The 27679-nt window shown below is 41.4% G+C and overlaps 1 protein-coding gene and 1 long non-coding RNA gene across 2 annotated transcripts; one reads left to right on the forward strand and one right to left on the reverse strand.

Annotated features, from left to right (window-relative positions):
* Nucleotides 1-578: 578 nt before the first annotated feature.
* On the reverse strand, nt 579-27663 carry LOC134479642 (uncharacterized). The gene is made up of 2 exons (XR_010053185.1): nt 26953-27663; nt 579-980 (listed from the first exon to the last, which is right to left on the reverse strand). It is a non-coding gene; the product is annotated as an uncharacterized LOC134479642 (long non-coding RNA).
* On the forward strand, nt 12714-13471 carry LOC134479641 (partner of Y14 and mago-like). Its single transcript, XM_063264395.1, is given in 2 exon segments — nt 12714-13276; nt 13278-13471. Coding segments are annotated over 2 exon segments (648 nt in total). The 5' UTR covers nt 12714-12746; the 3' UTR covers nt 13396-13471.
* Nucleotides 27664-27679: the final 16 nt, after the last annotated feature.

Consider the following 27679-nt stretch of genomic DNA (forward strand, 5'->3'; position numbering starts at 1 on the left):
AACCCATTTCTCCCTGGCACATCAAGTCATTGCAGTACTAGGTTCATATCTCACTGTGAAGTCAGATAAGGTAGTACAGTTGTGTTGAGTGTAGTTTTAAAATCACTCCCATCTTTGCCTGGGTTCAGACCATGCTCTGGCCCCTCCCAGCTTCCCTTATGTTCTTCTCAGCCTAAGATCCTGGAGGTGACTTTCTGCGACCAGCTTACTCGCTCCAGAGACTCTTGAATCCTTTGATAAAAGACACATATACAACTTGTCAATTCACAGCTTGACTTCTGTGGCAGAATTCCTGAGCCCAGATAGGAGGCTGCCTAAACAAGCCTTCCTTAACCACATTATCTCTGTTTCTTGCTTTCCCTAAACTCACTGGCTAGTCAAACTCAGCCCCTGTCAAACACCCTTGGCCACCCAACTACGGTAGAGGCCACAGGCCATAGCTCTCCTCCTCTCCCATGAAGGCTTTAAGTGACTGCTGCCTTCTTCATCCAAAGCGTGACAGAACAGCCTTCTCTCCTTGCCTGCCTCTCCTTTCTCCCTCAGACCAGGAAGTCCTGTCTGTACATTCTGCCCTGCAATTGACTCCCAGCCTTCTTTATTGAAAAATCAAGAACCAATTAGGGTACAAGACTTTAACAACAGAACCTCCATTACAGAGTTGGGGAATGGGATCTGCAGATAGGAATGCAACAGTTTCAGAGACAGCACCAGCTACAGTTCTTGGGATACCCACATGAAGAGCAAGCTGCATATCTGTTTCTTACGGTTGGTAATTAAGTCTCCAGTAGTTCTCAAGGGTCCAGGTTAGTTGATTCTGTTGGTCTTATAGTTGAAACCCGTTCCTCTTGTGTCCCTCAATCCTTCCCTCAATTCTTCTGCCAGACTCCTTGAGCTCCATCTGTTTGTCTGTGATTCTCTGCATCACTTTCCACTGACAGCTGACTGGAGCCCCTCAGAAGACAGGTTTTCTAGGCTCCTGTCTGAAAGCATAATACAGTATCATTAATATTGTCAAGGATTGCTTCTTGTTTCTTGCCCATGGGATGTGACTCTGTTTGGGGCAGTCATTGGTTGGCCATTCCCTCAGAAACTGCTCTTCGTCCCTGCATATCTTGTAGGCAAGACACCTTTTAGGTCAAACGTTTTGTGGGGGGTTGCTATCTTTATTCCTCCACTGGGAGTCATTCCTAGCAACATGCAAATGCCACTGCTATGTCCACATTACCTACTATTAGAAGTAGTAGCCCTCTGTAGGCCCCCAAGGGCCTCCTTTCATCATAGGTCACTGGCTTGATCTAGCAGTTGCTCCCAACTCACTGCTTATTTCCATTCTCTCTGCCCTGCCCTCCCCACATTGGATTATCCTGTATCCTGCTCCTTTCCCTATCACCCCTACAACTCACATCCCTCCCTCCACCTACCTCTTATATCTATGTTTCCCCTTATGAGGAAGATTCAGCCTTCCTTCCTTGGGCTTATTTGGGCCTTTGATTATAGTATGGTTCTTTTGTACTTATGACTTATATCCACCTGTCCTACTCATGATTGGCAGTATTAATATTGTAAAAATGGCCATCTTGCCAAAATCAGTCTACAGATTCAACGCAATCCCCATCAAAATTCGATCTCAATTCTTCATAGAGTTAGAAAGAGAAGTTTGTAAATTCATTTGGAATAACAAAAAACTCAGGAAACCTAAAGCTATCCTCAAAGATAAATGAGTTTCTGGAGGAATAACCCTCTTTGATGTCAAGCTGTATTACAGAGTATTGGTGATAAAACTGCAAGGTATTGGTACAGAGACAGGCAGGGAGATCAATGAAAAAGAATTGAAGATCCAGAAATAAACCCATATATCTATGGTCACTTGATCTTTGACAAAGGATCTTTGAAAAATTATCCAGTGAAAAAAAGATAGCATTTTAAGTAAATGGTGCTGGTTCAACTGGCAGTCAGCATGTAGAAGAATGCAAATTGATCTATTCTGATAGACATGTACAAAGTGTTAAGTCCAAGTAGATCATGGACCTCCACATAAAACCAGATACACTCAAAGTAATAGAAGAAAAAGTGATAAAGAGCCTAGAACATATGGGCACTGGAGAAAATTTCCTGAACAAAGCACTAATGGCTTATGCTTTAAGACCATGATTCAAAAAATGGGACCTCATATAATTGCAAAGCTTCTATAAGGCAAAGAACACTGTCATTAGGAAAAAATGGCAACCAACAGATTGGGGAAAGATCTGATAGAGGGCTAATATTACATACACACACACACACACACACACACACACACACATACACACACACACACACATATATATATATATATATATATATATATATATATATATATGTTAGATTCCAGAGAATCAAATAACCCTATTTAAAAATGGGGTACAGAGCTAAACAAAGAATTCTCAGGTGAGGAATATCAAATGGCTGAGAACTACCTAAAGAAATGTTTAACATCCTTAGTCATCAGCAAAATGCAAATGAAAACAACCCTGAGATTCCACCTTATACCAGTCATAATGGCTATGATCAAAAGTATAGGTGACAAGAGTTGATGGCGAGGAAGTAGAGAAAGAGGAACACTCTTCCATTGTTGGTGGTATTGCAAGTTGTACACCCACTCTGGAAATCAGTCTGGAAGTTCCTCAGAAAATTAGACATATTACTACCTGAGGACCCAGTTATACCTCTCCTGGGCATATACCCAAAATATGCTCCAAAATATAACAAAGACACATGTTCCAGTATGATCATATCAGCCTTATTAACAATAGTCAGAAGCTGGAAAGAACCCAGATGTCCTTCAACAGAGGAATGGATACAGAAAATGTGGTACATATACACAATAGGGTACTACTCGGCTATTAAAAACAATGACATCATGAAATTCATAGGCATATGGATGGAACTAGATAATAGTTCCCAAAAGGACAATTAAATGTACTTTTCAAGATATAGCAAAATTTTCACGAACAGAATCTAAGTTCCATTTCAAATTCAGTTAGTTCCCGATTGTACGCGCTTGTAATAATGTACTTTTCAAAATATAACAAAATTTTCACGAATGGACTCTCAGTATTTTTGCAAATTCAGTTAGTTCCCAATAAGACCCACTTGTAATAAGTGTGCTTTTCAAGATATAGCAAATTTTTCACGAATGGAAACTCAGTATCTTGGTGAATTCTGTTAGTTCCCAATAGGATGCCCTTGTAATAAGTGTACTTTTCAAGATATACCAATATTTTAACGACTGGAATTTCAGTTTCTTGGCAAATTCAGTTAGTTCCCATAAGGACACACTTGTAATAATTGTACTTTTCAAGATATAGCAAAATTTTGACGAACAGAATCTAAGTTCCATGGCGAATTCAGTTTGTTCCCGATAGGCCTCGCTTGTTATAATGTACATTTCAAAATATAGCAAAATTTTCATGAACAGACTCTCAGTATCTTGGCGAATTCAGTTAGTTCCCAAAGGACACGCCTGTAGTAAGTGTAATTTTCAAGATTCAGCAAAATTTTCACGAACAGAATCTCCATATAATGGCAAATTCACTTAGTTCCCAACAATATGTGCTTGTAATAAGTGTACTTTTCAATATATAGCAAAATTTTGACAAATGGAGTCTCACTATCTTGGAGATTTCCATTAGTTCCCAATTGGCCCCGCTTGTAATACGTGTACTTTTCAAGATATAGCAAAATTTTCACGAACGGAATCTCTAAGTTCCATGGCCAATTCAGATAGTTCCCAATAGCACACACTTGTAATAAGTGTAGTTTTCATGATAAAGCAAAATTTTCAAGAACAAAATCTCCGTTTTTTGGCAAATTCAGTTAGTTCCCAATAGGACACACTTGTAATAAGTGTATATTTAAAGATATATCAATTTTTTTCACAAACGGAATATAATTTCCATGGTGAATTTCTTGCTTCTCCTGGCTTGCTCAACTTGCTCTCTTATAGAACCCAAGAACTCCAGCCCGGGGACAGCACCACCCACAATGGGCTGGATCCTCCCCTCTTGATCACTAGTTGAGATCACTGCCTTGCAGATCGGTCTCATGGAGACATTTGCTCAACTGAGTCTCCTTTCTCTGTGATAATTTCAGCTTGTGTCAAGTTGACACACAAACCAGCCAGTATAGTCACCTACCCCAGAATTCCCTAATGTACCTTAAAACAGGCCTGCAAGCTCATTGGTGGTCTCTCTGACTTGCTAATGAGGGACTCCAGCATGCTGGACTTCTGCAGAATAAAACATTCAATGTCTTTTCATACTATTTGAGTCCGAGTATCATTCTTCGGCGAGCCATGGGCCCTCATTCTTGTGACTATTATGTAAAATGTTTGAGATGTTCTAACTTAGATCACAACAACCCTAAAGGTGCAAATGTCATCTGACAGCATCTGAAACCTGTACCAGAGATTTCCCTTCTGTGGTATTAGCTAATTTAACCTAATTTCCTTATTAATTCACTTAGTAAATTAATTCAGAACTATTTTTTGTTTTATTATTATAAAAGATCATGGGACTACTCCTCTAGTGTCAGGTCCAAAAGAAACTCCAGTTCCCCGAATCCCAAGAGGCAGTCCAATGAGCTCAGCCTATGGCAGTCAGGTAAGAGTCAGCATTCCTCTGGAACATGTGAAACTAGCTTCTGTTCCCCTTACCCAGCAGAAGGGACACATGGGTGCCTGTGGTTCCCATTACCATGTGAGAGATCCAGGCTTCTTCAATGTTACAGGTACCCAGTACTAGTGCACATTTCAGAGTCCAAGCCAGCATCCCAGCCTCCTCAGTTCACAGGCTCCCTGACCCCAGCCAGTCAAATTCTTTACAACCCTACTAGTCTCCCTGTTTTCTCTGTTCTCTATGTTCCTGCAGAGAGTTTGGCCCTGTCCAGAATGTTGACCATGTTCAGTTTACAGCTTTCTTTTTCTGCTCTGGACTCTTCTAAATGCCTCTGGCTGGTCTCTCTCTCTCTCTCTCTCTCTCTCTCTCTCTCTCTCTCTCTCTCTCTCTCATCATATATCCAGCAAGTTGAATCCACATTTCTGGTCACAGTTATTTGACTCTTAGCCTCTTCGAAGCAAGTGCTTTGTTTTGTGCCAATAGCTGTATGTGTAAAATGCACATCAGAATACAGAGCTTAATATGAAATACATCAGTGTTAATGACATCATTAGTAAATGTCTTTATACTGATTATATGTTAAATGATAATGCATTGACTAGAACCATGATGTATGACTCAAATTTCACTCATTTCTTTTGACCTATTATTTTTAAAATATAGGACTATTAGAAAATTTGAAATCACAAATGTGATTTGTATTTTATTTCCATTATGTGGTGCTGGTCTAATTTTTTTCTTTTGCTTAACCTTTAAAACAATGCCTTTTCATAGAAGAAAGTTATGTTTCTCCCCAGTGTCTTTCCATTGTGGAGGAAAGGGATCCATGAACCACTAGTGACATGGTTCCTTCCTCCAGTAGGCTTCTCTGCTTTACCAAGTGGCTCCCAAGCTTGTCCTGTTGCAGAGCCCTACTCATAAGGCTTTTTTGACTGGAGACTTACTCTAGGGCCACCAGCTAGCTAGCACACTGAATTCCTGTCTCCATTTCCTGGCTCAGTGTTGGTGATGCATGCCATTTCTGGTGACTCTGGAAAGCAGAGCCTCCTGCTGGGCTCCCTGAAGGGACAATGAAGAGAGCCTTCCCAACCCTCCCTCAACTCCAACTGAGGAATGAAAAGAAAGAAATGTTCTAAGGAGCCCCTGGGAAGTGTGGGGGAGCCCTGCTGTTCTGTAAAAGGCAGTTTAAGGAAAAAACTTCACAGAAAACCATTTATTACCTCTTAAGACCTTTCCTTTAACCTATATCACACTGTTCTGTTCTTTTTTTCTTAGAGAGGAGCAAAGCAGTGTGTGATAAATTGTATATTCTTCCTGTGTTGCCCTTGGAAGCAGCCCAGTGAGTCCATGCACTCTCAGACAGAATGATTAGCACGGAAATCCTTCCCGGGCAGAGTGGTGTGGGTTCAGGAAAATGGAAAGGAATGTGAAGGAAGGGCAGCTGAACCTACACACAAGAATCCTGTCAGCTTACACAGCTCCTGAAAGAGCTTCCTAGGTCCTTTCTGATTCCTCCTCCTTGCTTCAGGCTTCTCTCTGTTTACCAGGGGAATCAAGACTGAGGTTTCCTGTGGACAGTGCAGGTCTGCTAGTTCCTGGTTTTAGCCATTTTGTGCTGTCTGCCTCTTCCCATATTCCTTATCTTTGAGTGGAAAGTTTTATACACAGTGGTTAATTTTATCCCAGTATTCTGTATGGTTAAGAACATGGATTCTGGAAGCACACAAAGTCTGAGGTAACAACAAAGGCTGTACTGAACTAAACTGTTTTAGTCAGGGTTACCACTGCCTTGCTGAAACAACAAGGAGAGCAATCTGCGGAGGAAAGGGATTTCACCTCATAGTGCATCAATGAAGGAAGCCAGGACAGGAACTTAACAGGGCAGGAACCTGGAGGAAGGAGCTGCTGCAGAGGCCATGGAGGGGTGCTGCTTACTGACTTACTCTTCATGACTTGCTCAGCGTGCTTCCTTTTGGCTCCCAGGCCCACCAGCTCCGGGATGGCCCCACCCACAATGGGCTGGGTCCTCCCATATCAGTCATTGAGAAAATAACTTACAGTCAGATGTTATGGAGGCATTTTCTCAAATGAGTTTCCCTCCTTTCAGATAATACTAGCTTGTATTAAGTTGACACAGAACTAGCTAGCCAAGTCTCCCTTCCTCTGTAAGTGGGAGGACTGACCCCATTCCCTCTGCAGAGACTTTTGTTGTGAATGAGACTGTTATAGTTTCAGTAATAGAAGTGGGCAAGGAATGGCTCAGAATTCAAGACACTAAAGCTAGCTTAGGGTAAGGGAATTAGCTTCCTGGTCGGCAGCATCCCAAAGTCTCCACATGGTTGCAGTTTTACTCAGTCAATTATTTCTCTGCAGAAATAGCTTCTTCTCTGGAGAAGGAAACACCCACGAACCACCAAACTTGACCATATGGCTAATGCTCACACAATCAGTTGTTCCTCTCCCTTGGGGAGACTGTTCCCACACCTAGGTACATTTTGCTCTCTTTTAGAAACCCACATTTGTACTCTCCTGTGTACTTTCTTCTGAGCGTGTCTCTTTCTGTTAAGTCTTATGATTAAGCCCATGATGAAATATGTTTAATAAAAGTCTCCAACCCTTCTTTATAAACTGTTTAAACCCAAAATTATTTTTATTATTGAAGCTGTGAATCCTGGTTTGTCCTTAGTCAAGGTTCCTAAAATTCCCAGGGAACTCATCAAGTTACCAAGGTCAGCAGCATGGAGTTGTGTCTCTGTCCCCTCACTGCTGAGGTGTGCTGGCATTTGAGAAGTGGCTATCATTGAGAAGTTAGTTCCTTTAGTATTCCTGGGGAAAAGGACCAACCTCATCCTGGCAAACACAGGGACACAGAGGAGAAAACTACTTACTAAATTTGATGCAAGCCTTCCTAAATTCCCCATTGGATCCCACTTATTCTTTTATCATCTGATCTAAGCTGACCTCATGCCTGTACACTCTTTATCACAACCATGTCAACAAAACAAAACAAAACAACAGCAGAAGCAGCAGCAGCAACAACACATTTGCTGCTCCATTGTGTCTTCATTTCTTTATGATCATTACTGGGAAATTCAGGCTGCCTTTCTGAGAGCTCCTCATCTCATAGATAAAAGAACTTAACAAACTCAAGAGGAAGCGGAAGGCCAATTTTATGGGGTTTGAGAGGACAGTATCAACAAGGCAGGCACCATAGAACTTCCTCAACTGGCAGGAGAGAAATGGGCAAAAGAAGAAAGAAACCCATGCTTTCAGGGTTAGATATAAAGAAATCAAGCAGGTTCAGCATGGAGACCTGCAGAATAATATTCAGGGGCATGGGAGATGAGGGGGTGGGTGGGTGATGGGTAGGTAGTGGTGGGTGGTGACTGGTGGCTGGGGGGACATGTCTTCCAAGTTAGAGACCAAGAAAGCAGGCAGGTTCAATATGGAAGCTTGCAAAATCAGATGCATTGGTGTGTGTAGGGGGGTGGGGGTGGGGGTGTCTTCAGAGAGAGTGGGAATGCTCCCAATATTATGGCCAACAGATTAGGAATCTTGTCAGTAGTTATAAGGGGTGATGTAGAGGGGTCAGGATGATAAAAATTACAGTTTTTGAGTTAGAACTTGTGAAGATGTCAGACTTAGTGAAGGTGAATTTTTGTCAGGATTTCTGTTGCTATGATAAACACAAGGACCAAAGCTAGGTGGAAGGGAGAGGTTTATTTCATTTTAAAGCTTGTCCTTCATCATCCATGGAAGACGGACAGAGCAGTAACTCAAGACAGGAACCTGGAGGCAGGAACAGAAACAGAGGCTGGGGAGAAAAAGAAAGCTTATTGGCTTCTTGCTCATGGCTTGCTTCCTTATACTACACAATAACCCCTATCTAGGTGGCCTCACCCACGGTAAGCTGGGCTCTCCTGCATTAGTCCTTAATCAAGAAAATTCCTCCACAGACTTCTGTATAGGCCCGTTTAAGGGGAGAATTTTTCAAGAGAAGTTCCTTCTTTCCTGTTGATCCTGGTTTTTGCCAAGGTGAACAAAAAGAAAAAATAAATCTAACCAGGACAATCTGTAAGCAGCTGCATCAAGGGAGGGGCTCCCTTGATCATCGAAGGGATAGTTATCTCTTGTACCCTTTTAAAGTCTTTAGATGACTTATGTTTCAAGGTTATAGTTTTTGAAGTTTGTTTTCTGTCCATGTGATTGACAAGCCCATCTGAATTAATTTTATGGGAGGAGCCAAGGGTATGTATCTATATTATAGGCCTTGAATAATTCAGATTGTCATGTTTCTACTCAGAGAGAAATATATAATTCATATCTTATTCTTTTGACCAAAAATCATGTAAGGGGCTGGAGCGATAGCTTAGTGGTTAAGAGGACCAGCTGCTCATCCACAGCACCCAAGTTCAAGTCTCAGCACCCACTTCATGACTCATAACCTTTTGCAGGATATAAAAACACTTAAATGAAATGTAAAAAACAATGATATTGATTCTGGTGACACACATACCTTAATCCCAGCATTTGGAAGGCAGAAGCCCAGAGATCTCTGTGAGTTCTAGGTCAGCCTAGTCTACACAGTGAGTTCTTGGATAGCCAGAGATGCACACTAAATTGTTCCAAATATATGCCTTTAAGAAGAAATGATATTGAAGCTATAGCAAAAAAAAGTGTCCAAATTCTCCAACAAGGATAAGATGGGACAGATGCACTGTTGAATTATATCTGTGTGTGTGTGTGTGTGTGTGTGTGTGTGTGTGTGTGTGTGTGTGTGTGATGTACTTATTATTGAGAGTCCATTTATACCTTCGGGAGAGTGAGCTCATGTGTGTGCATGTGTGTAGAGCAGCATTTTGCAATTTGTGGATTGCAGCCCCTTTGTAATGTCATAGTTAGGGGTCACCACAACACAAGGACTCCATTAAAGGGCTACAGCTTTAGGAAGGGTGAGAAGCACTGATATACAGGCTAGACATCAATATTGAATGTCTTTCTTTTATTGTTAAGACTCTATTGAATAGCCAGAAGAATCCTGATCAAAACCACAAATGCTCCCTGTACCACATTACCTAATTTCAAAATTAGACAGAGTCGGGATAACAAAAGACAGGATTTTGTAGAAACACATACATTATGTGTCAATGGAATAGAAGAGAGGACTGAGAAATAAGCCATGTAGTCACAGCCATCTGATTCCTACTTAATAAATGTGTGTTGGAGAAAAGGTATTCTTAAACAGGTGATGTCAGGCAAATTGAGTAGCTACACATTGAAGAGTAACACTAGATCCCCGTCCCTCCTGCTCTATGAAAATCAACTCAAAATGGATCAAAGACTGTAACTTAAGCCCCCAAAGTATTCTTGAGAGGATATCTTTGCTCAATCGTTCATCTAACCCAGAATAAATCTACATCCTATAAAGAAGTAAAGTAGGGAAGGACAGTGTGGCACATTCTAATCCTAACTTGAGTCACCATAAACAGGTAAAACTCTGTGAGGTCAGGCCATCCTCCTTTACATAGCTTGTTTTAGACCATCTAGGGCTTTACAGTAAGATCTTATCTAAAAACAAAACTAAAATAAAACATTGATAGCTAATAAGCAATATAATTAGTAGATGAGCAAATGATCTGAATAGAAATTTCTGTCTGTCTGTAAGTCTGTCAGTTTCTGTCTCTCTGTGTCTTTGTGACTCTGTGTCTCATGCGCGAACATGTGTGTGTTTCTGTGTGTGTGTGTGTGTGCGTGTGTGTGTGTGTGTGTGTGTGTGTGTGTGTGTGTGTGTGTGTGTGTGTGTGAGGGTGTGTGCATTACTTGGGCCTGCACCCAGAACTGGATGCTGGGTAAATATTCTACCACTAAGCCACACTTCCAGCCCTCAACTGCTAAACAGATGTACAGAAAACCAATAAATGTGATTTTAGCAACCAAGGAAATACAACTAGAAAGTCCACTGAAATTCCATGTCACCCCAGGCAAAATGATGATTCTGTATGTAAAGAAACTTAGATCCTGGCCTGATGACCCAGGTTCAATACCTAGAACTAATGTAAAGGTGGGAGAAGGAACCAATTCATACAGACTCTGTCTGACCCTCAGCTCTGCCCTGTGGTACACATATTCCCTGACATAAATATCACTCACACGTCCAAATACTATTTGTGTTTTTGGTTTTTAATACAGAAATAAATAGATATAGGTTTATATTGCTGATAGGAATGTAATGGCTGTAGAGAATAATATGGAGGTTACTGAAGGAACTAAAAACAGAACCACTATCATAATCCACATGTACTACTCCTGGTGGATACTCAAGGGAAAATATGAAGTCGGCCTCAGAGTTTATCAGTACATGGACAGGTGAAAAATTATTTTTTCCAGAAATGCCTGATGTCTAGAGTGTGCCTGTGACTGAGCCTCCAGCTTATGTGGGACTCAGTCCTGGATCCAAACTCCCCATTCCTACAGGACCAGAAAGTACCTTGCAACCACATTTCCAGCCCAGTGGCCTTAGAGGTCAGTTCAGGGCCTGAGGATTGGTTCCAGTTTGCTCAGGGTTCCCTCGAAATACTGCAATGTTGCTTCCAGTGGTATCTGACATCCATGTGGGTATGAAATCCTGAAGTCTGAGGTGCCAAAGGTTACTGTCAGGCCTCAAGTCTCCCTTTCTATGGTTCTAGAGGTTACTTTGTGCCTGTAGCTCTGTGTTCAGTCCCATGATTGTAGACAGGCTATCTGGTCTGAAATTGGGTATCCAGTCTCCAACAGGATTTTAGAAATCTGTGAGTCTAATCTTTCTGAGTTCAAGGCCATACTGGTCAACAGATCGAGTTCCCAGAGAACCAGAGCTACACAGTGAAACCCTGTATTAAAAAAGAAAGGAAGGAAGGAAGGAAGGAAGGAAGGAAGGAAGGAAGGAAGGAAGGGAGAAAAGAAAAGGAAAGAAAACTAAAAGAAATAATCCTAAAGCAGCATGAAAGAAAACAATAGCTAACAAAGAACTGAACCTTGACGCTGTGCTATGCTCTGGGAGCTAGAGATCTGAGATTAATGTCTTATCTGAGATTAATGTCCTACCTTCCATCTCATCTCCAGCCAGGAATGGGTGGGAGCAAAGTCCTTCATTTCAAAGCTCAGGCTTTCTCCTCTGGTCAGGCGGCTGCCTTGTTCCTGAGATTCATGCTAGGGGCTTCTGTATTTAATATTCCTGTAGCTCTCCCTCCTTGGTATTTCTGCAACTGGGTTTGAATAGGCAAAGGCCACCAAACCTTGTATTCCTCTTGAGGTATTCCTGGATTAGAAGTTAACTCAGAGCAAACCAGCAATTAGTAGTAATCAGCTGAGCTATTTACAGGTATGCATGTAGAGTCTCTCCTGAATTATGAAGTGCATGTGTGCTCTCAAATAGAGAATAGAGAAGTGGCCATCTGTCTTTCCACCCTGTCTTCCCCAATGGTTATCAGGATCCTGTGCAATCTGAGTGCCCTGGCTTCTTAGATGTTCTCCTGACTCTAGAGTCTCCATTGTCTGGTGTTATTTCCATATGCTGGGAAGAACTCAACTGTGTTCTGAAGGATACACAGGGTTAGTGAAAGGAGATGAACATGAATGAGCCTTCTAGACATAGAACAAGCTGGCACCTGGGAAGAAGCAGATTGGGCTGAAGAAAAGTGTTTTTCAGGCATCCGTCATGCCAGTAACATAAGGTGGTGGAAATTAGGAAGGTAACCTGAGCAAGGCTTCCCTGTAGAGACAGTAGGTTATCTAGGAGGCAGCTAGAATTTTTAACCCAGAGCTCAGGGAGTTGTTCTCAGTACATCCTCTCCAAACTCACTTTGTCATGCCTGCATTAGGTTTAAAATGGACTTAACTCATCCACTAGACAGCAACAATGATGCATATAAAAGGCATAGTCTACTTGAGTTCTCAAACTCAAAACCACCCAACACAATTCCAGATCCAACCCAGGTCACCTAAAAAGCAATTTTAAAAGGGAATGAATGCTGCCATTTATCAAGAACTTAAATGCAGGACAATTCCATTTCTTACCCCTAGAAATTCATTTATTGTGTTTGGGTTCTCAAGATGGTGACTCCCTATGTAACTGACGAGACCGGCGGCAACTACATTGCCTCAACACAGAGACCCGATGGGACACGGCACAAGCAGCTGAGGGTCAAAGAAGGATACGTGCTCCAAGAATCCCAGCCTATGAAAAACAAGTATGTGAAGTTTTTCAAGAGTAAACCGGAACTTCCCCCAGGGCAGAGCCCTGATGCCACCACACAGGTCACCCCATCCAGACCTGACAGTGGTGAAGCAGGCCTCTCCAAGACAGCCAAACGCAACCTGAAGCAGAAGGAGAAGAGGAGGCAGCAGCAGGAGAAAGATGCAGAGGCCTTGAACAGGACTCTTTTTTTTTTTTTTCTTTTTTTCGGAGCTGGGGACCGAACCCAGAACAGGACTCTTGATAAGGTGTCTCTGAGAGACTCAGCCCAGACACCCAGTGCTCACCATGGCCCCCAAGCCACATCTCTAGCTGCCTTCCATGCACCCGACTCTGTTGGCACCACAGAGAAAGCCAAGAAGATCAAGAACCTAAGGAAGAAACTGATAGGTGGAGGAGCTGCAGTAACACCTCCAGACCGGGCAGTTCAGCAGAGAACAGCTGAAGAAGCTGACATGGCACAAGGTTCTGGAGGAGGAGCTGGAGGACTTGGAGTTGGGCCTGTGAGGCTTCAGGAGTAGGGGAGTGGACTGAAGAACAAACCATGGGGTTCTCTGGGGTCCAGGGAGCATGGGCCACAGCAGTCCGGGGGCACCCCCATACTGGCTCACTTTCCCCTCCTATGGCCCAACTCTGTCCTCTAGATCCTAGGATCTCTCTTCTTCATCCCTTCTCCTTCTCAGCTCCAATTTTTGAACTTTTCCCTTCCATCCCATTGTTCACAATCTGAGTGCTGACCCCAGGTACCTCTGCTGCTGATCTGGGTGTCTTGTTGAAAAGGAACCCCGGGAGGGTGGGAGTCTGTCGGAGATCTGTGGCTGAGGGTACAAGGAGTACCCAAGTTTTGGAGTCTTGGTTCCTGTTCAGTGTTTATGAATAACTTCTGTGGCCACCAAAACCACCACTACCACCTCCACTAACTGCTCCTCCTCCTCCTCCTCCTCATCTTCCTCATCTCCCTCCTCCTCCTCCTCTTCTTCCTTCTCCTCCTCCTCCTTTTCATCTTTTATTTAAGAAAGTATGAATAAATTCTTGTAGACACCAAAAAAAGTTCATTTATTGTTTGTAGCAAACCTATGCTCTGTTGAGATATAGTGGTTTCCATAGATTTATTTATTCGCTTGTATTTGTTTGTTGTTTTCATGTCCACAGGTGTTTTGCTTGCATGTATATCTGTGCACTAGTGTGTGCCTGGTGCTTAAAAAGATCAGAAGAGGGCATGAGATCCCTGGCACTAGAGTTATGAGTGTTGAGAGCTGCCACGTGGGTACTAGGGCTCCAACCCAGGTCCTCTGGAAGAGCAGCCACTGTGCTTAACTGCTGATTCATCTCTCCAGCTCATTTCCATATTTCAAATACAGAAAAGTGGAAATCTTGGGATTAACCATCCAGGTAGACAAGACCAAACAATGACCACACCCAGCTGTATAGGCTATGAAATGAAGTGTTATTTCCTTTACTTGTTTCCTGGACATAAGCCTTCTATGCCATCCCCCTCCCCTTCTTCTATATTGGTGTTCCCCACCCAATTTGCCCCCCCCCCCATATACACCTACACTGGCGGATCCAGCCTTGGCAGAACCAAGTGCTTCTCCTTCCATTGATGCCCAACAAGGCCATCCTTTGCTACATATGCAGCTGGAGCCATGGATCAGTCCATGTATAGTCCTTGGGTAATGGTTTAGTCCCTGGGAGCTCTGGTTGGTTGGCATTGTTGTTCTTATGGGGTTGCAAACCCCTTCAGCTCTTCCAATACTTTCACTATTTCCTCCAATGAGAAGCCCAGTCTCAGTTCAATGTTTGCTGCTAGCATTCACCTCTCAAGAGGCAGGACCACTGAAATGCAGATGCTTCATTCCTTGTTAAAAGGGAGAACAAATATATTCATAGGTGGCGATATGGAGGCAAAAGTTTGGAGCAGATACTGAATGAATGCCAATTCAGAGACTGCCCCGCATATGTATATAGGCTCTATATATCTATATATCTATATCTATATCTCTATATATCTAATCTATCTATATATATATGTGTATATATATGTGTGTGTATGTGTGTGTGTGTGTGTGTGTGTGTGTGTGTATAACCAAAAGTAGATAAGATTGATGAAGCTAAGGAGTGCATGAGGACAGGAGCCTGCTGTAGCGATCTACTGGAAGGCACAGACAAATCATGTCAATTACAGAGGCGAATGCTAGTAATAAATCATTGAGCTGAGAACTGGACCCAAGATGGATGAATTAGAGAAAGGGTTAAAAGAGCTAAAGGGACTTGCAACCCCATAAGAACAACAATGCCAACCAACCAGACCTCCCAGGGACTAAACCACTACCCAAGGACTATACGTGGACTGACCCATGATCCAAATGCATATGTAATAGAGCATGGTCTCATTGGGCACAAATAGAAGAAAAATTGGTCTTGTCTACCTTGGACCCTCAGTGAAGGGGAATGTCAGGGGTCGGGAAAGGGCGTTGATGGGAAAGGGAACACGTTATAGAAGAAGGGGAGTGCGATGGTATAGGGGGGGTCTAATTTCCAGGGAAACAGGAATAACCTTTGAAATGGAAATGAAAAAATATCCAAAAACAAAACAACAAAAAACCAAAACAAAACAAAAAAAAGAGCTTTAAAAAAAAGACACAATCAGGAAACAGAATATTATGCCTTTGGTTTTCTTCAAATATTCTCGGGACTCAGTTCAGTTCTGGGTCCAGACTGGACCAAGTAGGTTCCTGTTGCTGACTGCTCCCATATTCCTGTATCCGGAGGCACTGTGCAGTTTCCTCTTGGGCCAGGGATGTGGGCAGAGGTGGGCAGAAGTGGCGGTCTGTCCTGTGGTCAGGATTGTCCAAATTTCTGGGTGTCCAGCTCTCTCCAAAACAAAATTTGGGTGCTGGCTTCCTGATTGCTTTTAATCTCCCTTATCCCATGTTTTTATTTCCTGGGAAATATTACAGAAAACCTGATGTATATCCCATTGATTTATTCAACACTCTCATGCATAGAGGAGCATAATTAAGTGGTAGCTAAATATTTGACAAGGATAAAACGTGGGTAATTTTTGCATGATGAACTTGGTATTCACAGAGTTGGAAATACAGTCTACAGAGAGAATAATTGCCTTTGCATCTCAGTCTGACTGGGAAGCAATTATGATGCCCAGTTCCCACGAAAATGCACCTCAATAAAGAAGGTTCTTAAGAGTAAAGAGTTTGAGATCACTGTTTTATTTAAAATACATCCAATTTACTCAATAGTAACCAGATGCACATAGGCAATGTATACAGTCTATATCCTTATCAAAATAGCGAATCAACTGCAAGAATAAAACAAAAACAAATAAATAACAAACTTTCAAATGAATACAAGAAACACCAAAGAACCAAAATAATCAAAACTCAAACCAAAATCTAAACAGAAGAATTGTGCTAAACATTCTTTTGTTGCTCGTTTTGCAGAACAGACTTATAGCCTGTGGTTGACCTTGGAACATAGTAGACAAGCAGTTACTGATGGTAATAATCTTTTCAAGCGGAATGTAAGGAGGTCTCTTCTGTTGGAGTGGGGTATGAAGGACAAGGCCATCCAATACCGTGTATAAAATACATTACAGTCTTGGTCTCAACGTCTTTCCAAGGTTCTGGACTGATCTTGAAATTCTTCTGGATGACCCATCAGGACAAGTACAAAATTGAATGGGTAGACTCTTCCTAGATGCCCACCATCTCTTAACTGATGTGCATCAGCTCTTCTCAGAGTCCCTCCAAATGTGCACTCTTTCTGGGGAGAGGTGAGATGAAAGTACAGTCTATTCAGTCCAAAGAAATCAAACTAAAGGAGGAAAATGCAGGCCACTATTGCGATGGATAGTAGGGATGAGATGCTATAGTGGTGCATTTGCTGTGCACACTTAGTACTCCTCCTGTAGCACTTATCTCCAAGGGAGAACTTGTCCTGGTCTGTACCATGTTTGAGTTTCTGCTGGAGAATTTCAGACCCAGCAGAGCAAGGGAAAAAGGGGTTACTGAGGGATTTTCTATTCAGCTCTCCCTCCAACACCAGCTCTATTCAGTTGGACAATCCAGCATGACCTGTCAGCTGAGGTCATTCCCCGCATCCCCAAGTGTCATAGAGTACCTGGGCTTGGATTTATATCTCAGCTTTTAAAAACTGCTAGAAACTGGACTGTGAACTACACACTGTACTAGTATTAAAAAAAATGAGCATATTTTTCAAAGGTCCAGGTATATTATATTGAATAATAACATTGTAACTATGTCTGAACCTGAGTTCAAGAGAGATTTGACCAACCTAGAATACAGTTTGGATGCGTTAGAGAGAACATGACCAGAATTGAAGTGAAGGTTACGATTATTTTGTTAGTGAAGGAACCTGCGTAGGTTCCATTTGTAATCGCTGTATCTGCAAACACACAGAAAAACCATCTCACATCAAATCCATGGGCACTGCATAGATCCTGTAATCACTGAGAATGTTCTCCATGCATATCTTTCCAGCCTACACATGGAACAGTAAAGGTGATTGTGATGTAGAAACATAACAGCACCCCTGTAAGACTATGGTTATTTTAATGCAATTTGTGAGAGGACAGAAGAGAAAATATTCTCAGATCTTATCAGAGCATTCACAGGAAGAAAGAAGTACAAAATACAAAGAAATCCTGAGGATCATACATATTGTTTCATGGACAAAATTCACATAAACTGTACCAGAATAATACTCTGAGTAGTTCTTTAGTTTCCTGAGGCTGAAAACCATGACAGTGGTCAGCCACCCAAAAAGGGTAGTTAATTAGGGACAGGAAATCCAATTGGCTTCTGCCTGTGTTCCTACCTGATCTCAAAGATGTCAGAATGCTTCTGCATTGTTTCTCCCAAGTCACTTTCCTGGGTGATCAGTTTTCTGCTTCAGAGTGTCCTGCATTCTTTCCTCTAATTCTGGTCATCGGATGAGTGTACTGTCAATGGAAGCATGCATGCATGTGTGCACACACAAACACATGCACAGACACACAGACACAGTAATACAAACTTGCAAACACACAATACATTTGTGTTCACACTATATAAGCATAGTACATTGCAGTCAAGTGTTTACTTTCCCAGTTAATTCTTAATATAATGATTCCCCAGGATACTCTGGAGGCATAAAAACAAATGTTGAGTGAGATATGTACATAGTGGCCCGTAGCCTATACACAGCTCAGTCAGTGATGTACTGAACTCTCATGAAATGACATAGAATCCGGGTTCTTGCTTATTGCCCAGTCTGGCTTATCAAGTTCTCAAGGCTGTGTAGAGCAGGCTTGTTTCCCAGCAAAGGATCATATATTGGTGGTGGACTAGACTCTTTTTCTTGTTCACTGGTTCAGACTTTCCCCAAAGTGTGCAGCTTCTTTTAAGGAGCTCTCTTTACCACAGTCTGACTGAATTCATGCCCAAAGCTATGCCCCCAGGATCAAAGGAAATCTCCATATCCAGAATCCAAATGAATAATTTTTCTCCCTATAATGTGATTGTGTCACAGATAATTGGATTAAGTAAGTAAATGCTTACATGGAATATCTCACACTGAGTCATAATCCATTGAAGGGCTCCAACCTATGGTACATTTTCCCTCCTTGGCTGATGGAAATCTGGATGGTTTCTCCTTCAGGGCTACTCTGGGGACCACTACAACCCTGATGTGCCCTAGTTGCAATGGCAACACCTACTCCTTGTTGTGGAATCTCTGTGTCAACTAAAACATCTGTTCCACTTTATGAACATGACTTCTCATAGGCCTACCTGTTCTTACACTCCCAGACCCATCTGAAGTTCCTCATTTCTCCTAACCCCATTGAGGCTGAACTTTACTCAGAGAAAATGATTTTGATTAACAGCACTTGCAGAATGCTATACAGATAACATAGGGGAGTGCTTTAGATTATTTGTGTACCTAAAGGGGCTCCTGAAACTGCCCTGTTCTTGCACCACAGCATAGCTATGGGACTTGCTGGATGATGGTACAACTCCAAGCAACTCAAATTCTCAATGAATAAAATTCAAGCCAAACTCCCAGAGGAAGTTGTACTGTGCCAAGTTAGCTAGAAAGAAATGGTAACAGGCAATGTGGAAAACAACCTTGGAGAAGACACAGTGAGTGACAAAACCTTCCAGTGACCTTTCACAATTAACGAAGAAGAGAGAAGGAACAAAAACTCATGGATTTTTTAGAGAAGCCTTGCCCTTACCTCCCTGTACTCCATTCCTTTGATGTGCTCCAAAGGATTTCAATGCAGATCAGTAGTTTTGCCCCTAATTACTTGAAAATCTAACTTTACAGGTATTTTTGTGCCTTTTTTGGGGGGGTAGCTTTCTAAAGGTCTTTATTGTCCTGCTTCTATACCATAATGAAAACGGACCTGTAAGCTCCAGGACTGTACCATTTGTTACCACAGTGAAACATGACTCACTTGAACATATTTCCCACTCCTCCCCCAGATTTCACAAGATAAATATGTTACAATTTTTTGAAAACGGAATAAATTACTAACTTAAGCATCCTTTTGCTGTACAGAGCTAGATGGAGATGCCAAATGATTGGGCGGCTGTATTTCATGTTTGTAGGATGTAAAGTGAACACTTAGAGTATTTTCCTCATGAAACTTGGAAATAGAGGGAAACATAGGTTCACTACTGAACAAACAAAAACACATGACACACAAACACACACATACACACCTACACATACACACACACAAACACACACACACAGACACATACATACACACACACACACGCACGCACGCACGCACGCGCGCGTGCGCAAATGAAAACTTTGTTTTTCTGCAGCACATTTCCTGTTGAGTGAGGAATTAGTGGGAGCTGTGTTGTGTACAAGTCTTTTAGACTCAAGCAGGCTGTGCTGCCCTGGCCTGTACTCATTTCCACTTCAGGAAACCTTTCTATGCAGATACTTGCTGGTCCTACAAGTAAGATACATGTTCTACACAGATAGCCTAAACAACAAAACATCAAATTCCCAAGAGAGGGATTTCTAGAAAAAGACTCCATCAAGCTCTATGTTGACTCAGCATAGGCCCCTCACTAAAACTACGCTGTTTCCTTCATAGAAGACTTTGGAAGCATCAGAAGAAGACAGTGACTCATGGTCAGTTACCAGGAACTTTTCATCACATTAGGGTTCATGTGATATTAAAACAACCTCAATGGCAGTCAGAAAAAGGCTAAAGAAATAACATACACTGACTTTTCTGAAATGCAGCACTGTGTACAACACTGAGAGGGAATCTATCCTGAAAGAATGCTATGCCCATGATATAGTCAGGAAAATAATGTCAGCAGAGGGATGCACTGCAGGATTCCATGCATGATCATGGTGAAGTCAATAAGACAAACCAGAAATTTCCAGGGGGATACCTCTATTCAGGTAAAGCGAAGGAATCTAATTCTTATTTTTAAAATAGCTGAATGGTTTAAGAATGGGTTGAGATGGCTCCCAAACCCCGTGGGAGAGAGACCTCACCGCCTGATCAGGTGGGCACTCCTGAGGCTGCAGAGCGGAGGAGACCACCAACACTGCCCACCCCTGCCCACATCTCTGGCCCAAGAGGCAACTGTATAAGGCCTCTGGGTTCCCGTAGGAGAGGGCCCAGGAGCGGCAGGACCCCTGCGCCTGAGACACCGCCGGAACCTGAAGGAAACAGACCGGATAAACAGTTCTCTGCACCCAAATCCCGTGGGAGGGAGAGCTAAACCTTCAGAGAGGCAGACACGCCTGGGAAACCAGAAGAGACTGCACTTTGTGCACATCCAGACGCCAGAGGAAAACACCAAACGTCATCTGGAACCCTGGTGCACAGAGGCTCCCGGAAAGAGCGGCGCAGATCTTCCCGGTTTCTGCCGCCGCGGAGAGGACTTAGGCAGTACCCCACGAGCAAACTTGAGCCTTGGAACCACAGGTAGGACCAACTTTTCCCCTGCAAGGAACCTGCCTGGTGAACTCAAGACACAGGCCCACAGGAACAGCTGAAGACCTGTAGAGAGGAAAAACTACATGACCGAAAGCAGAGCACTCTGTCCCCATAACTGACTGAAAAAGAGGAAAACAGGTCTACAGCACTCCTGACACACAGGCTTATAGGACAGTCTAGCCATGGTCAGAAATAGCAGAACAAAGTAACACTAGAGATAATCTGATGGCGAGAGGCAAGCGCAGGAACCCAAGCAACAGAAACCAAGACTACATGGCATCATCGGAGCCCAATTCTCCCACCAAAGCAAACACGGAATATCCAAACACACCAGAAAAGCAAGATCTAGTTTCAAAATCATATTTGATCATGATGCTAGAGGACTTCAAGAAAGACATAAAGAACTCCCTTAGAGAACAAGTAGAAGCCTACAGAGAGGAATCGCAAAAATCCCTGAAAGAATTCCAGGAAAACACAATCAAACAGTTGAAGGAATTAAAAATGGAAATAGAAGCAATCAAGAAAGAACACATGGAAACAACCCTGGACATAGAAAATCAAAAGAAAAGACAAGGAGCTGTAGATACAAGCTTCACCAACAGAATACAAGAGATGGAAGAGAGAATCTCGGGAGCAGAAGATTCCATAGAAATCATTGACTCAACTGTCAAAGATAATGTAAAGCGGAAAAAGCTACTGGTCCAAAACATACAGGAAATCCAGGACTCAATGAGAAGATCAAACCTAAGGATAATAGGTATAGAAGAGAGTGAAGACTCCCAGCTCAAAGGACCAGTAAATATCTTCAACAAAATCATAGAAGAAAACTTCCCTAACCTAAAAAAAGAGATACCCATAGGCATACAAGAAGCCTACAGAACTCCAAATAGATTGGACCAGAAAAGAAACACCTCCCGTCACATAATTGTCAAAACACCAAACGCACAAAATAAAGAAAGAATATTAAAAGCAGTAAGGGAAAAAGGTCAAGTAACATATAAAGGCAGACCTATCAGTATCACACCAGACTTTTCGCCAGAAACTATGAAAGCCAGAAGATCCTGGACAGATGTCATACAGACCCTAAGAGAACAAAAATGCCAGCCCAGGTTACTGTATCCTGCAAAACTCTCAATTAACATAGATGGAGAAACCAAGATAGTCCATGACAAAACCAAATTTACACAATATCTTTCTACAAATCCAGCACTACAAAGGATAATAAAGGGTAAAGCCCAACATAAGGAGGCAAGCTATACCCTAGAAGAAGCAAGAAACTAATCGTCTTGGCAAAAAAACAAAGAGAATGAAAGCACACAAACATAACCTCACATCCAAATATGAATATAACAGTAAGCAATAATCACTATTCCTTAATATCTCTCAACATCAATGGCCTCAACTCCCCAATAAAAAGACATAGATTAACAAACTGGATACGCAATGAGGACCCTGCATTCTGCTGCCTACAGGAAACACACCTCAGAGACAAAGACAGACACTACCTCAGAGAGAAAGGCTGGAAAACAACTTTCCAAGCAAATGGTCAGAGGAAGCAAGCTGGAGTAGCCATTCTAATATCAAATAAAATCAATTTTCAATTAAAAGTCATCAAAAAAGATAAGGAAGGACACTTCATATTCATCAAAGGAAAAATCCACCAAGATGAACTCTCAATCCTCATCTTCGATTGGTTTATATACAAGTGTGCAATTTCTAGGCTTGAAAGTAAAATGATACTATCTGGTGCTGGATAGAGGAGCCTTATTTTTTATTATGGCAGCTTGCTATTTTTGTAACATGGTGATTTGGTTGAACACAATAAAGTACAGTAGTAACTGATCTCCCCCTCTTCCTGGATGAGTGAGGAGATGATTAAATGTTGATGTCAGCATCCATGAGCATATTCAGATGAGCTTCTGCTTCTGTTGAAAAGGATGCTGTGTTTGATTGTGGTCCGAAGCTTTGAAGCACTACTTGGCATCTCCTTCCTTGGAGGTCTCACTGTTTAAACATAACAGATTTGATAGCTTGTTGGTAAGGTGAGGTCCAGCTTGTCTCCACTAGGTCATCTTCATGTGAATCCGGTGGTTATACGGTTTTGTTCTAGGGATATTTCATTTTTTTAATAACGGTTTTAGCTGACATTCATGGAGAGAATGAATCCTTAGAACTGTGCCACTAGTGAAAGGAAATCCTGTCTAGAGTATGTTTCTTTACAAAGCTGTGTCACACCATCCTTTGGGCCCTCTGCTGGAAAAGTAGAATCAAGTCTCAAATAATGCCTTTTAAATTGTATCCTCTAGTATTATAGATGTAGGACAGTACTGTATCATACCTCTGTGGATGTAAAATAGCTTGTACCTGCTTTATGATATGTAGTAGTGACCGTGCTTTATCAGAGCTGTTTTTAATGATGTTGCTCAGAATGTTTTCTTTCCAGATGATGATTGAGAAGCTAATTTTAAAAAAAAATGGTGCCAGGTACCACAAGAGTAACAGAACTGTGCTGTTTTCTCCGGTTTTGTTTTTTTACTTTTTTTTTTTTTTAATGGAGTATGCTGGATGTCTCTACAGTTTTGTTCAGATGACTGCAGAACCTGGAAAAGCTGTTGCTGCTGTTGATGCATAACACACTGCTATTATTGGTCTTTTTATATAAATATAAATATATATATAGATATAGATATATAATTTGAATTTTTTGAAACTTTACCTGTGCTGTCAACTTTGGAAAAAAGTATCCCCGTTTACTGTGTTGAGTTGGCACTATACAGAAATTAACAGCCATATTGGTCTAGAAATGTTGAACTTAAGTTTTTTCCATTTGTACAGGGGTAACACACTGTATTAAATATGTAAGGACTTATATACGTGGGTTTGATTACAAAAACTAATAAAGTATTCTCTAAATTAAAAAAAAAAAAAGAATGGGTTGAGACATACAGGAAATCCAGGACTCAATGAGAAAATCAAACCTAAGGATAATAGGTATAGAAGAGAGTGAAGACTCCCAGCTCCAAGGACCAGTAAATATCTTCAACAAAATCATAGAAGAAAACTTCCCTAACCTAAAGAAAGAATAAGCATACAAGAAGCCTACAGAACTCCAAATAGATTGGACCAGAAAAGAAACTCCTCCTGTCACATAATAGTCAAAACACCAAATGCACAAAATAAAGAAAGAATATTAAAAGCAGTAAGGGGAAAAGGCCAAGTAACATATAAAGGCAGACATATCAGAATCACCCCAGATTTTTGCCAGAAACTATGAAAGCCAGAAGATCCTGGACAGATGTCATACAGACCCTAAGAGAACAAAAATGCCAGCCCAGGTTACTATATCCTGCAAAACTCTCAATTAACATAGATGGAGAAACCAAGATAGTCCATGACAAAACCAAATTTACACAATATCTTTCTACAAATCCAGCACTACAAAGGATAATAAAGGGTAAAGCCCAACATAAGGAGGCAAGCTATACCCTAGAAGAAGCAAGAAACTAATCGTCTTGGCAACAAAACAAAGAGAAGAAAAGCACACAAACATAACCTCACATCCAAATATGAATATAACAGGAAACAATAATCACTATTCCTTAATATCTCTCAACATCAGTGGTCTCAACTCCCCAATAAAAAGACATAGATTAACAAACTGGATACGCAACGAGGACCCTGCATTCTGCTGCCTACAGGAAACACACCTCAGAGACAAAGACAGACACTACCTCAGAGAGAAAGGCTGGAAAAAAACTTTCCAAGCAAATGGTCAGAAGAAGCAAGCTGGAGTAGCCATTCTAATATCAAATAAAATCAATTTTCAACTAAAAGTCATCAAAAAGATAAGGAAGGACACTTCATATTCATCAAAGGAAAAATCCACCAAGATGAACTCTCAATCCTAAATATCTATGCCCCGAATACAAGGGCACCTACATACATAAAAGAAACCTTACTAAACCTCAAAACACACATTGCACCTCACACAATAATAGTGGGAGATTTCAACACCCCACTCTCATCAATGGACAGATCATGGAAACAGAAATTAAACAGAGACGTAGACAGACTAAGAGAAGTCATGAGCCAAATGGACTTAACAGATATTTATAGAACATTCTATCCTAAAGCAAAAGGATATACCTTCTTCTCAGCTCCTCATGGTACTTTCTCCAAAATTGACCATATAATTGGTCAAAAAACGGGCCTCAACAGGTACAGAAAGATAGAAATAATCCCATGCATGCTATCAGACCACCACGGCCTAAAGCTGGTCTTCAATAACAATAAGGGAAGAATGCCCACATATACGTGGAAATTGAACAATGCTCTACTCAATGATAACCTGGTCAAGGAAGAAATAAAGAAAGAAATTAAAGACTTTTTAGAATTTAATGAAAATGAAGATACAACATACCCAAACTTATGGGACACAATGAAAGCTGTGCTAAGAGGAAAACTCACAGCGCTGAGTGCCTGCAGAAAGAAACAGGAAAGAGCATATGTCACCAGCTTGACAACACACCTAAAAGCTCTAGAACAAAAAGAAGCAAATACACCCAGGTGGAGTAGAAGGCAGGTAATAAACTCAGAGCTGAAATCAACCAAGTAGAAACAAAAAGGACCATAGAAAGAATCAACAGAACCAAAAGTTGGTTCTTTGAGAAAATCAACAAGATAGATAAACCCTTAGCCAGACTAACGAGAGGACACAGAGAGTGTGTCCAAATTAATGCAATGCAGAAATGAAAAGGGAGACATAACTACAGATTCAAAGGAAATTCAAAAAATCATCAGATCTTACTATAAAAGCCTATATTCAACAAAACTTGAAAATCTGCAGGAAATGGACAATTTCCTAGACAGATTCCAGGTACCGAAGTTAAATCAGGAACAGATAAACCAGTTAAACAACCCCATAACTCCTAAGGAAATAGAAGCAGTCATTAAAGGTCTCCCAACCAAAAAGAGCCCAGGTCCAGACGGGTTTAGTGCAGAATTCTATCAGACCTGCATAGAAGACCTCATACCAATATTATCCAAACTATTCCACAAAATTGAAACAGATGGAGCACTACTGAATTCCTCCTATGAAGCCACAATTACTCTTATATCTAAACCACACAAAGACCCAACAAAGAAAGAGAACTTCAGACCAATTTCCCTTATGAATATCGACGCAAAAATACTCAATAAAATTCTGGCAAACCGAATTCAAGAGCACATCAAAACAATCATCCACCATGATCAAGTAGGCTTCATCCCAGACATGCAGGGATGGTTTAATATACGGAAAACCATCAACGTGATCCATTATATAAACAAACTGAAAGAACAAAACCACATGATCATTTCATTAGATGCTGAGAAAGCATTTGACAAAATTCAACACCCCTTCATGATAAACGTCCTGGAAAGAATAGGAATTCAAGGCCCATACCTAAACATAGTAAAAGCCATATACAGCAAACCAGTTGCTAACATTAAACTAAATGGAGAGAAACTTGAAGCAATCCCACTAAAATCAGGGACTAGACAAGGCTGCCCACTCTCTTCCTACTTATTCAATATAGTTCTTGAAGTTCTAGTCAGAGCAATCAGACAACAAAAGGAGGTCAAGGGGATACAGATCGGAAAAGAGGAAGTCAAAATATCACTATTTGCAGATGATATGATAGTATATTTAAGTGATCCCTAAAGTTCCACCAGAGAACTACTAAAGCTGATAAACAACTTCAGCAAAGTGGCTGGGTATAAAATTAACTCAAATAAATCAGTAGCCTTCCTCTACACAGAAGAGAAACAAGCCGAGAAAGAAATTAGGGAAACTACACCCTTCATAATAGACCCAAATAATATAAAGTACCTCGGTGTGACTTTAACCAAGCAAGTAAAAGATCTGTACAATAAGAACTTCAAGACTCTGAAGAAAGAAATTGAAGAAGACCTCAGAAGATGGAAAGATCTCCCATGCTCATGGATTGGCAGGATTAATATAGTAAAAATGGCCATTCTATCAAAAGCGATCTACAGATTCAATGCAATCCCCATCACAAACCTACCTCCTCAAGGAAGTTCCCCAACTCTGCCAAGGCTCACCAAGCCTTCCCCAAAATGATTTCATCCTTCCTGTTTTACTAGACAGGAGGTCATCTTCCTTCTGACTTGGTGTGGTCTCTCCTTGATCTCCACTTTCCTTCCGAAATGGCCTGAGCAGCTGACGAAACATGCCTGCTTGTGAACCCAAAGGGAACTGAAGGAATATCCCAAAGGCAGTTGGTGTCACCACAACACTGGTGACATCACAGAAGATTCTAGGGATCTCTTAGATACAATAGATTGTCCAATGAAGGGCTTACTGATGATGTCACTGGGAAGTTCTATGGCCTACCTGCTAACTAGCTCACCCCAAATGGATCAATTTCTGTGGGGGCCCTATCCTCCAGTCTCTAATGTGTCACCAGGAATACCATTTGGCAACCTCTATTCCAAAGCTAGACATTTCTCTCTGCTTCATTAGAAGTCATCAATGCTTTTGCTGGGGAGAGTTGCTTACAACCCTGAATTAGAGAAGAGATTTTTCTTAGCACCCAAATCTCTAGGGACAATGGATGAGGGAGTTTTTCTTAAAAGTAAATCTACTACCCAAGACAATGCATGTGACACACATTTCGATTCCTAAGGTTTTCCCTTTTTCTGGAGACCAATATCTTTCTTTTATACCTTTGATTGTATAAAACCTGGAAATATTTGCTTACTGTGCAGTCCTTGACAGCTGACATTGTTTCC

The sequence above is a fragment of the Rattus norvegicus genome, chromosome 7, assembly GCF_036323735.1.
Source record: "Rattus norvegicus strain BN/NHsdMcwi chromosome 7, GRCr8, whole genome shotgun sequence".
Lineage (NCBI taxonomy): Eukaryota > Metazoa > Chordata > Mammalia > Rodentia > Muridae > Rattus > Rattus norvegicus.